The sequence below is a fragment of the Myotis davidii genome, unplaced genomic scaffold (assembly GCF_000327345.1).
Source record: "Myotis davidii unplaced genomic scaffold, ASM32734v1 scaffold923, whole genome shotgun sequence".
Lineage (NCBI taxonomy): Eukaryota > Metazoa > Chordata > Mammalia > Chiroptera > Vespertilionidae > Myotis > Myotis davidii.
This window is the reverse complement of record NW_006293789.1, coordinates 619194-632204: the sequence shown is the minus strand read 5'-3', so window position 1 is coordinate 632204 and position 13011 is coordinate 619194. Positions and strand designations below refer to the sequence as shown.

The 13011-nt window shown below is 44.7% G+C and overlaps 1 protein-coding gene across 2 annotated transcripts in view; it reads left to right on the top strand.

Annotated features, from left to right (window-relative positions):
* Nucleotides 1–13011, top strand: part of MGAT5 (mannosyl (alpha-1,6-)-glycoprotein beta-1,6-N-acetyl-glucosaminyltransferase) — a 333468-nt gene that overhangs the window by 218717 nt on the left and 101740 nt on the right. For both annotated transcript variants that reach the window (XM_015566532.1, XM_006767746.2), the window contains one exon: nt 9482–9615. In XM_015566532.1, coding sequence (XP_015422018.1) covers nt 9482–9615 — 134 coding nt within the window. The remainder of the gene's footprint in view (nt 1–9481; nt 9616–13011) is intronic.

The following is a 13011-nucleotide window of genomic DNA, read 5'->3' as shown; positions in this document are numbered from 1 at the left end:
TCTCCCCAAGGTTGTTCCTTAACAAGGGCTTAAGAAGTGACCAAGCCTAATTCATTTGCTATTCATTGTGGGAGTGAATTGAAGACTTGGACTGGAATATTTTGGGGTTGTTGCTTTTACCACTTGTTCAGTGTCTGCACTGACCAGGCACGGTGTGCTGGGCTATGCGGGATGCTGAGGGGTCTGCTCTCCAGGTTTCTTCCTTATGGGGCAGGAGGCATATGATCAAAATTAAGGCTTTATTATACCTCCACTTTAGACATCGCAGCTTTGTTGAATGGGGAAGAGTGGACCTCAACATCGAGGCAAAGCACATCCTGTTTGTTCTGTCACACTTCTGTGGGGGGGATGGGGAGACGTGAAAGTGTCGGTTCACAGTAAGGATGACCAACTCATCCCAGTTTTCAAGGCAAATGGCTGCATCATGGGAACATCCTCTGTCCCATGCAAACCAGATGGTTGGTCTCCCATTTCATAGTAAGGGAGATGTGGAGGGTAGAGCAGAAGGTTATGCAGAGGAGGAGGGAAGATACTAAGACAGCTGACAAAAACCCATTCCCTGGGCAAAATTCGTGGAAAGGAAAGCAGTGCAGGGGAGCGAATGCCTCACTCTTGACCTTCATGGTGACTGCAAAATAAAGCCTTCCAGGTCTCCAGCTTATGTCCCTTTAGCACTCCTATGCTCTCTCACCTTTGAGATTCTAGGTGAAGTGTTGGGAAAGGGTTCATGGCCTTTTTGTTAAAAGGCTGCAGATGAAGAACTAATTGTGCCAGTTCATCAAATTGGGATTAGGATTTGGTGAGAGAGAGGAGCCAAGTCATTCATTACTGGCCATCAGCTTTGTGCCTATAGTTGACATACATAATCTCATTTAGTCCCTGTTATTCAAGTTAAGCCCCAGAAGTTTAAAGTAATCTGCCCAGAACTGTAAGTGCAGAGCTGGATTTGAACACAGCACTCCCCAGCCCAGGTCATTCTTCCCCGATGCTCATGGTAGAAAGATTGAGACATACTTGTCTGGCCTCATCTTCTCTTTGCTCCAGTGAACACACCACGGAGTCTTTAAAGAGGACACCAGGTCCTAGTTCCGAACCTCCTTGTCAGGATTCCGGCACCATCCAGCTCCTGCCCACCTCAGGTGTTGTCTTGCCTCCTCTTGGCTCTTAGGTGCCAAGTTCTCTCTGCCAGCCAGACTGTTTGATATGCTGCTCCCTTGTCTGGAAGCCTCTCTCCTTCACTCCCCTTCGCCTACTCATCCTTCGGGAGGCACACGTCCCCAGGAAAGCTTTCCCTCTTGAGCCGGGCTGTCGTCTCTGAGGCTCTCACAGCACCTGTGTTCCAGCCCAGATTCCACTCTGTGAGCCTTTGAGCATAATTCAGTGCCTGAAGCGGTAACCTCATTGGTGATAAATATCTGTTGAATTAATGAGTAAAGAACAATTACACCCAACTACAAAATGAAGTGAATTAAAATGTAAGTCAGATCATGACACCCCAGTGGCCTCAGTGGCCTCAAGGCCTGGTGTGGTCCAGCCCACGACCTGCCTGGCTTCATCTCTTACTGTGTGTTGTTTTGCTCACCGCTTTCTAGCTTCCTTGCTGTTTCTTGGATGGCCCGGGCACACTCCTACTCTAGGACCTTTGCATTGATTGTTCCGTCTTCCAGAACATTCTTAGTTGTTCCTTAGACTTCCCTATCTCATGCAGGTCTTTAATTCAAATGTCACTTCAGTGAGATTAACTCTGGCTCACTCCCCCATTGTAAATGCTTTATTTTCCTCCATAACTATATCACCAGCCAGCATTTATGTTGCGCTTACTTTTGTTTATTATTTTCCCCCTATAATCTGAGGCATGTGTTAGTAAGGGTTTTGTCTGTTTTCTTCAATCTAAAATTCCAACATGTTGAAGAATGCCTAGCACATGGCAGGCATTCAGAAAATATTTATTGATTGAATTAAATTAAATTAAATTGAATGCTAAGGCCTATTCTGTTTTTAGTCCATGCAAGAAGATAGGGAAGAGTAAGAAGTGTCGCACAGATTTCATATTCCAGAACCTTCCTGAGGCACCTAGGTTCATGTTGCTCTCTCTGTCTCCCCACAGAACTCATGCACGTGGTTAGGTTTAAAGAGTTGTTCAGATCATATTGATTGTCATTGACATTCTAACTCTTATTTCTCCAAGGACTTGAACTTCCACCCACATGTATATGCAGGATCAGATTGAAGTAGTGGCTTGTTGACAAAGACTTTTATTTATTTTTTGCCTGATAAAGCAAGAGTTTTATTTATTTTTTAAATATAGTTTATTGATTGCAGAGAGGAAGGGGGAGGGAGAGAGAGAAAAAAAAACATCAAGGATGAGAGAGAATTATTGATCGGCTGCCTCCTGCACGCCCCACATCAGGGATCGAGCCCGCAACCCAGGTTTGTGCCCTGACCAGGAATTGAATCTCCACCTCATGGTTCATTGGTCAGCGCTCAATCACTGAGCCATGCTGGCTGGGCAAAAAGCAAGTGTTTTAGAAACGAGCCTTCCCCTTCACGGCAGGGGCAGATCTGTTAGCTTCAGCTAAGGGTCAGTTGCTTCCATGTATGGTTTTCTTTTTAGGCCGTGACAAGCAAAGGGCTGTTTGTGATTTAAACTGCCCTTTTGGCCTTTAAGTTGGGCCGGGAGGGCTCCCACTGCTGTGCAGACCAGTGAATAATAGGATCAGCCTGCAGTTTCTTCTACAGCCAAAGTCTCTTCACGTGCGATGTTCTCTCAGGAGTCCATTGCTCATAAATTGTTTTTTGACACTTGAAAATTTTACTCTAGTGTGCTTCTGCCAACTGTTCAGGCACTTGTCTTTTTAATTCAGCTATTTATAATAGTTCCCCAGCCTTCTGTCTCTCAAAGAGCCAGGTACCACTACCATTTCAAAAAAGTCAGTTTTGGTAAAATTCAAAGCAAACATCACTCATTGTCTTTGTACAGTTTTAAAGACCAGATTACTTCTTGTGTGATGTATCTTTATTTTTCAATAAAGTTTTTTATATCATGCCAGTTTCATTATCGTAGAAATTAGAATCAACAATGTGAATATGATGGCAGGCAATAGTCTTCCTTTGTTTTAACAACATTTTTCAAATATATGAAAAAGGTGAGAGAAATATACAGTAGAAACCCACCACCTAGACTCTACAATTAACAGTTTGCTTTATTCTATGACATATCAATCCATGAATATCCATCAGTTCTCTCCATCCATCAGTTCACCTTTATTATGCATAAAAGAACACTTAATCCTTAGATGTTTTAGCATGATACCATTAGCTAGAGTTCAGTATTGATCACCAAACCAATTGTGTTTATTTCTTTTTTTATCTATAACATTATTTACTTACTACCTGTATCCCCACCTGAATATAAGCTCAATGAAGGGAGCTTCATTTATGCTTGTCAGTTCACTGGTATATCATCAGCTTCTAAGTTGTTGCCTGGTTCATAGTACGTGCTCAATAAATGTTCTGATGTTAAATGAGTGAAGATATTTAAAAACCTGTGATGTGCCTAGCCTGTGTTGTTCAGTGGTTAAGCATCGACCTATGAACCAGGAGGCCATGGTTCTATTCCAGTCAGGGCACATGCCCAGGTTGCAGACTCCATCACCACTGGGGGGGCATGGCAGAGGCTGCCAATCAGTGATTCTCTCTCATCATTGATGTTTCTATCTCTCTCTCCCTCTCCCTTCCTCTCTGAAATCAATAAAAATGTATTTTAAAACAACTGTGATGTTAGGATTTTAAGTTTGTATTACTAATTTGTTTCCCTTCTTCCCAACATCAACTTTTTGTTGATTTATCAGTTCAATAAATATTTATTGATCACTTATACCAGACCTGAGCTAGGTTCTGTGATAGAGTGATGAGCTGCCTTGAAAAACAGGCTTTGGTTTTGGGGTTTTTGTGTAAAGGGCATGATGGTAGAAGTAGTTTAGGCATAGCCACTGCTGCCTTGTAATAGAGATCTACCTACAAATCAATCTCATCAGCTAATTAAGCATTCCTCATTGACTTAATCATGCATTCAAAACATATTTGCTGTATTTCTACTGGACTCTGGGAATTCACAGACACTTAAACATGGCCCAGTCCTCAGAGAGCCTGCAGTCTGTCAGGGCAGATGGTGGTGTGTGGTGGGGCTCTAACTCTTCATGATCTGAGAGGAAGCGGAAATCCCTCAACTGGAAGGTGATGGGTGCTGGGACTTAAAGGGAGGAAGAAGTGATAGATGTGCCAGACAGATGTCAGCATGAGGTAAGACGGGAAAGCATGGCTTTGGGAACCCCCAGAAGGTCTTGTGGAAGAGCAGCATTGGTGGAAGGGTGACCTGCAATGAAGCTGAATGATAGGTGTGCGCCCTGCTTCATCCTGAAGGGGGCGGCGTCTCTCCGCAGGAACCTGCTATCTTCACGTGTTCCTTTCAAAGACCACGTGGTCAGGCACCACAGAGGATGGATTAGAGTGAGGGAGCAGAGGGAAAGGGTCAAGGCTGGAGATTCAGAGACTACTTATACATTCACAACAGAGTTTACAGGGGTTCAGTGATCTGTGTGATGTGCGTTGACTATATCAGTGAGCTGACAGGCATGAATGAAGCTCCCTTCATTGAGCTTATGTCCAGATGGGGAGACATGTAGATCATCAAGAATTGGAATTATCTTAAACGTCTGTGGTAGGGTGTATCAAGCAGGATTTATGTCATCTAGACTTGATCACAAGGATTTATTGGCTCTTCCCACTGGGAATTGTCGAAAGCAGCTTTAGACAGCTTAATTTGGGGCTTGGAAGATGTCTTTATTCTCTCCATGTCTTGGCTCCATTTCTCTGGATTGGCATTATTCTCAGGCAGCTGTCCTCACATAGACACACAGATGGCATCTATAGCTCTTGACTTCCATCTCTATGAATGGAGCAGGAGGACAGTGACTTCAAACGTAGCTCTGACTGGTCCTAGAGCAACTGTGACTGGTGGGACTTGGATCATAAACCCATCTTTCAACTAAGCTCAGGTCAGGTGGAGCCCTCTGGATTATGTACCCTATTCTCAGAGGCAGGGAGAGTGGGGACAGCCGAGGGGTCATGATTCTGTCTGAATGAAAAAGATTCGAATGGCCTGGGCAGAAGGCCGGTTAGTTCTACAGAGTAATGCTGGCAGCCCAACACGTGGCATTGTGACTGACGAGATAAGTCACCCACTGAAGTATTGCTTTAGCAAGCAGCGATGAGCTGTGGTTATTAACCCAGAAAGGCACCTGTAGCACATTGTTTAAGTGAAGAAAGTTCCCAAAAGAATAAGTATAATAGGATCCAATTTTGATTTGAGGATAAAAAAAGATCCCTTAGTCTAGGGGGAAAAGCCCATTAACAGTGGTTATGTCTAGGTGGTAAGATGATGGATGACATCTTTATTTTCCTTATTATCTTTCTCTGTTCCCTGAAAAAAAGTTTTACACTGAGGGTATATTTCTATTATAATCAAGAAAAAAAAACACCTTTCTATTTCGGGAAAAAGAAAATGTATCTATTGCAGAAACCTTAGTAAGAATTGATGAGGCCAGAGCTAAGAATGGTGAAGAGAGGAGGGGAGGAGTTGAGAGAGTTTTGAGAAGCTAATCCTCAGGCCTTGCTGATTGGCTGAGGGAGGGGCCCAGGCTGACTCTGGGGTCTCTGCTCTCGGTGACCTGGAGGCAGGGGTTTCCAACACTGTGGGGCCAGCTGCAAGCAAAGACCAGCTGACACCTGTTAAAGCGAATATTTACACTTCTTAGAGATTTGGAGGTCTTGGTGGAAAAACAGACCTTGGAGATTTATGCCACTGAAAGAAAGATCCATTTGACTTAATAAAATTTTTGAATTACGTTTGAAGAAGAGGACATTGTTACTGCATGGTGTACGTATAGTGTACACCTCACTTATTCAGGAGTAGTAAGTTCTGTGAGGGCAGAAAATCATCCTTTGGTTGGAATCCCTCAATACCTAGCGTATACCCTGGTTGTAGAAATAGTGCTTTAAAATGTTTGCCACTGAATGAATTATTGAAGCTAAACTAACAGTTTTTAAGAGAAGTCATCACCATAATTTGCTCAGGAAACTCATCAAACTGGTTTATAATCGTTTGTAAATAAGCACTCCCAAAGTGCTTAAAATAGTGCTTTTCTTAATAAAAAAAAAGTTTGTCCTAAATTATTTTAAGACCGTTGTTAATATTTAGCAAGTCCCTCTAATTTATAGATGTAAAAAACCCAGCTGGGTCCTACCTACAGATGGTATAAATTGCTGAAGAAACGGATGCATCTTTGATATATTTTTCCCTGAGTCTTTCATGTGTATTTCCGTCTACCTTATAATATTATTTTCCTCCATAGCATGTTTAACACTATAATTCACAGAGCTCAGAAAATACATTATTTGGACTACGAGGCTACATATTAAAAGTGCTTTATGGAGCTTGGGCTCTGGAACCAGCTGGTCTGGCTCTGAATCCCAGCATTGTGGTGTGTAGACATGGGTAGTTTAAGTAATTCTCTCTGTCCTCCCATCTGTACAAACATGTTACCGGGTTTTCATGAACTTAGCACGTAGTCAGAACTCCAATATCAGCCTTCCTTTAAAAACCATTTGTTGCCCAGCCAGTGTAGCTCAGTGCTTGAATATGGACCCATAACCAAGAGGGCACTGGTTCAATTCCTGGTCAGGGCACATGCCCGGGTTAGAGTTTTGATCCCCAGGAGGGGGTGTTCAGGAGGCAGCCAATCAATGATTCTCTCTCATCATTCATGTTTCTCTCTATATATCCCTTCCCTTTCCTCTTTAAAATCAATAAAAACACATATTTTTAAAAAGCACTTTTGTTTATCTCCTGGGACAGAGTGATTTCCAAAAGTACAGGATTTCCTATATCCTATTTGTGATGGGATTTCTTTGATTTCCCTTGAAATATGTAAATACCTTCTCTTAGAAACCCGCCCAACACAGCTAAAGTCTGTGTTCTCATCTTAAGGCAGAGCAAAAAGGCAAAGCGCGGATCTCCACAAAAAGGTCATTTCAGGTAGCATCAGCCTGTACTTGGGCTTTTGATACAGCACCCTGCAGTACCCAGCTGCCGGCCAGCTCCTTGGAAGTAACCTAGGCCTGCCCTGCTGTTATGTCCAAATTGCCTGTTGGGTGGGTGCATTTGAGCAGCCCTGTTGCAGACACCCAGGGTCCTGTGGCAGGGTCCATGGTACCTGGGAAGGAACACGGAGGATCGGACCATTCTCATCACATGTGGTGGAGCACTTGCTGGTGGTTGATCCTCAAGTTCACATCTCCAGACACGAGAAAGGAGGTGAAATAAAGTGTTCGGATGAGAACTAAGAGGAGATGTGGTCTTTGTAATTCTTTCTTTATACAGTGTCAGAGTTGATGTAGCACCAAATTATGGTCACAGTGCAACAAAGGCCTGCCATCCCTCTCACTATTCAGACTGTGCCCTAGGGCAGCGGTTGCCAGCTGGTGGTCTGCGGACCACTGGTGCTCTCTGAGGTCCAAAAGGTTGGCAACTGCTGCCCTAGAGAGATCTTGGACACAAAAATATAAAAACGTATGAGTTGTTTTTTTTCTTTTTGGGGTGTGATGATCGTTTTATTTTTGACTACACCTGAGTGTATTTTAACACGAAATAAAACCTATTGTTTCCAATGCTATAGATTGTTTCATATTTTTTCAGAAAGTGCCCACACAGGGACTAGATCACTGAATTACAGAGACAGATATCAAAGCATGAAGCTTTGGTCACCACATAAATTTCCTGAAGATAAAAATCACAGCCTCAAAGGTGTCAAGATCCTATTTCAGATTTTTTACAATTAACCAAAGGGTTACAAACCAAATATTTGAAGCTGCCTTCTGAGTGCAGTGGGCTCACTTCCTGCCCTGGGTGCCTTCAGTCCCCTCCCCTACAGCTCCTCAAAAAAGTCACCAGCAACGATGGCCTCTTGTTGGCAGTAGAATTTATTCAGTAATTTACTTTCCAGCCAACTGCAGCCAGTGCCATCGCCTCTGGGCACTTGTTCAAAAACACAGAAATGAAATAACAGATTGGCAAGACCATCGCAACTCCCCAGTCACAACCCCATTATCTCCTCGTTCTGTCACCCCCATTAGGCAAAAGCCTGGGAGACTGGATGGTGATAACGCAGTATGTGTGCAGCCCCTTCATCCCCTCAGTTCAGGCTTCCCGCCAGGGCGCCTTCCTTCATCTTCACTCTGAGTGTTAGAGAGAGGGCCCAAGCTCCCTCCCTCCTTCATCTTCACTCCAGGCTTTGGAGAGAGGGTCCTAAGCCTCAGATCCCCAGGCCTTCCCTGTGCCCGCCCTGCCCCCCTCAGGGCTGCCGAGCTGGCTCCCTGCCAGGAAAAGGGCTCCTGAGTTCTGAGAAAAGGAGCCAGACAAAGGAACCCACTTCCTCCATTTGGTTGAAAGAGGTCGTGTTGAATGAATATGTGCTGGGTGGATTTTACTGAATGTCGAGGATCGATCTGCTTAAGTTATTTATAGCTGCTCTGTGCAAGTCAGCGTGGGTCCGAGTGGTGGCTTCATTTAACAGCCTGGGGCCGATGTTTCTCTGGACAGAATGGATGTCCAGGAGAGGAGGATCTTTTTATCCAGAGAGAATTGTTTTCTGATTGTTGTCTTCAGGGGAAATTCTTTTAAAATTGTAGGCATAAGAGACAAATGCCTGACAAGGGGTAGGGGCTGCATTTCTCCTTGTCAGGTATTAAAACTGGTGAAGTTTTAGAACTCGAATTATGAGAGATCCAGAGGAAACCGCCTCTTCTCTTCCACAGTCTGTCCTGTTGTAGACTAGACACTGTCTCTGGGTGGTTGGCTGTTCAGGGTGGTTCACATCCCAGTGGCATCCACCTTCTATTCTTTCTTCATTCCGTTCATCAGTTCTTACAGCCCCTTGATGATGCCTTTCACTAGTAATTCTTAGAGGGTTGGGATGATGATGTTTGGTTTTGTCCCCAAACCTCCTCTTAGCCACCTGGACGGTGAACACAGCTGGAATCTGAATAGGGTGTGTAGGGCTCCCCGACAGCACCCCCAACCCTACTGAGAACCACTGATTCAGTCCTGTTCCCGACAGAGTTCTGGTTACTAGTGGTAAAGCCCAGAGGAGGGTGTTTCTGTCAGGAGTAAAGTAGCCTTGTTCTGAGGAAACAGGAAAGAGGAGAGCACACAGCTGAATGCTTTTTAGATGCATTTTCCACTAAAAAAAAAAGCAGGATTTGGCTCAGGTTAATCCATCTGGAAGAGAATTACTCTCAGTGAAGACAGAACCGGGTACGAGGAACACATTCAGTTGTGTGCGATACGGCTTGTGTTAAGTTTGTAACGGCCGTGCTCCTTGCTGATTGAATCCTAACCACCCTGCTCTTCCTTCCACATCAGCTCACACCCCAGACAATAGCTTCCTGGGCTTTGTGGTGGAGCAGCACCTGAACTCCAGCGACGTCCACCACATCAACGAGATCAAGAGGCAGAACCAGTCCCTCGTGTACGGCAAAGTGGACAACTTCTGGAAGGTGAGTCAGTCCGTGTCCGCCTCTCTCTCTCGCTCACTGCTTGAAAAGACTTGTTGGTTAATTTCACTTCACTTTGATCCAGGGAGTAATCAAGCCCAGTGCCCAGTGCTTCTAATCTGCTTAGAAGTAAACAAGACATGGATTTGGTTGCTCTGAGTTTGAGTGTCTGGTAAAGGCTGTCCCAGCTCCTCCACACCGTTTGCCCAGCACAGCCCTTCGCTCCCTGCGTGTTGGAGTGACACATTACAGCCTCTTTCACATCCTGTACTTGCTTCCGAAAGCCAGTTCCCACAGAAGCTGGGTTTCTTTCCGGAGCAAAGCATTGCACAGACCTTTGCCAAGTCTTCGCCTCTGCCTTTTGTGAGATGATATGGAAAGACAGGCGCTCCCTTTGCCTGGGGAGTGCAGGCCTTCGCATCCATTCGGCTGTAGTCAGTACACACATTGGTCAGCTTTCCATTAACTGGGAAAGGAAAATGCCTGCCAGGACTGACTGCGGGCCGTTCGCTCAGGGAGATCTTGAACAAAAACAACATTCTCTTGGCCACAGATTGAGCCAGGTTTTCCAAAAGCGCTGGGCTGTTGGGCCCCAGAGGGCGCTTGGTGCTCCTGGATGGTTTCCAGAGCACATCTGGGGAAGGTAAGACAGGAAAGGAACCGATTGCAGTGTGACCTATCGACATGAAGTGCAGATCTTTTCTACAGGCAGTATGCGAATATCATAATTACCTTTGAGGATGTGTTTGTGTAGGAGGGAACAGACTCCCAAGAGTTCAAAACCTGCCTCTTTCTAAACATAAAAGGTAATTGCTTTCTGAATGGTCAGGAACTTTGGTCTCACATTTTCATGTCTTGCTCATTGAGGAAGTTAGAAGTCAGGCCACTGAAGGCAGCACATGTGATGGACAGGGTCTGGACTCCCTGCTGTGGGTTTTCAGATCCGTGTTCAGAAAAAGGTAAAGAACTGTGACCCGCCTTCAGTTCTAAAATGCTAACTGTGCAGAAGAGACGATGAAACCGGCCCTTTTCCATGGAAGCAGATTTAATTCCAGATACTAACTCTCTTTGCTATAATGGCTAGAATTCTGTCTTCCTTTAGTACTGAGGTTCTCCACTAGGGGCATTTTCACCCCAAGGGACATGTGGCAGGTCTGACTGTTGGGGGAAGTACTACTGGCATCTAGTGGGCTAAGGTCTGGGATGCTGCTAAACATCTAACAGGGCACAGGACTGCCCACAACAGGGAATATGTGGCACAAAATACCAGTGGTGCTGAGATGCTGAAACGCGGGCTGATAAATAAGATTTTCTTCCTACGTATGTTACTCCACATTTAATCCTCTCAAGTAAAATAAAATCAGGCTAGACTATAAATGGTTATTGATAGTCTCTCTACAGGTTATCTGTAGTCTTCCCATGAATTTGTACATCTTTGTATCAAAATTTGCCATGTTAATAGAGCATCATTCAACTGACTTTCAGCCCAACTTGTATTAAAAAGTGCATGTTGGGCCCTGCCTGGTGTGCTCAGTGGCTAGAGTTTGTCCCATATACCTCAGGGTCATGGATTTGATTCCCAGTCAAGGGCACTTACCTGGGTTGCAGGTTCATCCCTGCCCCTGGTTGCGGGGGGCGCGGGGGGCATGTGGGAGGCAACCAATCGATGTGTCCCTCTCACATCAATGTTTCTCTCTCCCCTCTGTCTCTCTTCCCCTCCCCACCTTCCACTCTCGGAAAAAATATCCTCGGGTGAGAATTAACAACAAAAAAAATAAGGACACATTGAGTGTTCCCATTTCTCAGCTCAATTTTGAAATGAATGGATTGTGGTACTGGTTTTGGGAGGTGTGAGCTCTTAAAAAAAGGCAAGTGGCTTCTCCCCTCTGCACCCGTTCAAAGAAAACAGTTTGCATGCCTCTGTGGACTTGGCCTTCACATTGTATCATTTCCATTTTGAAACCAAGTGCAGCTTCTTCCTGGGTGCTTCTGGCAGTTTTTTGGATTTTCCTAGAAAACGGAAACAATAAATCAGTTATGCATGCTGTGGGATCACCTTTTCTTGGATAAATTAAGGCTGCCCTTCTCTGCCCCAGCCCTTGTTTCCTAAGGCCACCCTGTTTCACACACGTGCCCTCAACCAATTACCACCCCTCCTCATCCCTATCACAGCATCCTCTTCCTTTCATGTAATTTTAATCCTTTTGTGATCACATATTTACCTTTTTCTGTCGGTCTCTGCTTACTTGCTAGACTATAAGCTCTTTGAGGGAAGAAATTGATTTTGCTTTACTCAACATAATAGGTGCTAGTCTCCTTTTGATTTCATCAAACGCGATTGACCTGGCGATCCTGGGACATGACTTGGAATGTGTTTTGCTTTGGGCATTGCCCTGTGCTCGCTGGTCCCTGGAACATAGAAGAGAGGGTTTGAAGGAAAAGGATTGGAGCCATGCCTACGCAGATTCTGCAGAGTGGTTCTCAGCCTTCCTAATGCCACGACCCTTTAATACAGTTCCTCATGTTGTGGTGACCCCCAACCATACAATTATTTTCGTTGCTACTTCATAACTGTAATTTTGCTACTATTATGAATCATAATGTAAATATCTGATATGCTATATGTGTTTTTGATGGTCGTGACCCACAGGTTGAGAACCGCTGCTAGAGGTTTTCAGAGCCCGTGGTGACATTAGCAGCAAGAGCCCTGCAAAGAAAACCCAGCACAGGAGGCAGCTGGGCTCTGGGCCAGCTCTGCTGCCCGCTGCATGATTTCTGGGCGGGCACCTCTGGGGTCTGTGTCCTCACTTGTATGCATGAAGGATTGGTAAAAAGGAATGAATTATTGCACAATAACACAGCAGATCTCAAAATAATTATGCCGAGTGTGAGAGCAGAACATAAAAAAAGAGTATGATTCTGGGTATGTAAAACTCTAGAAAATTCACACCAATGCAAAACGACGGAAAGCAGGTGGGTGGTTGCCTGGGGTGGGTGAGAGCGAGGTGGATGTGTCCACTGTCTGATTGTGGTGATGGCTTTAGGCATGTCGATATATGCACACTTACAGAATTGTCTATTTTAAATATGGGCAGTTTACTATGTGCCAGTTAAACCTCAACAGTGCTGTTAACGTACATTAAAGTTGGCAAGACAGGATTTTAGGGGCCAGATTTGGCCTGAGGCCTACATGCTAAAAATGGTTTTTCCATTTTGAAAGTCATAGAAAAACAACTACCAGAATCTAAAACAAAAGAGTATGTGGCAGACCTATGTGTTCCCACAAAATCTAAAATATTTGGCATCTATCCCTTTACAGAAACTTTGCTAGCCCCTGCCTGAGATCATTATTTACCTATGTTCCCTGGAGTCCTGGCCAGGGCCCAGCTGCTGTGGGAA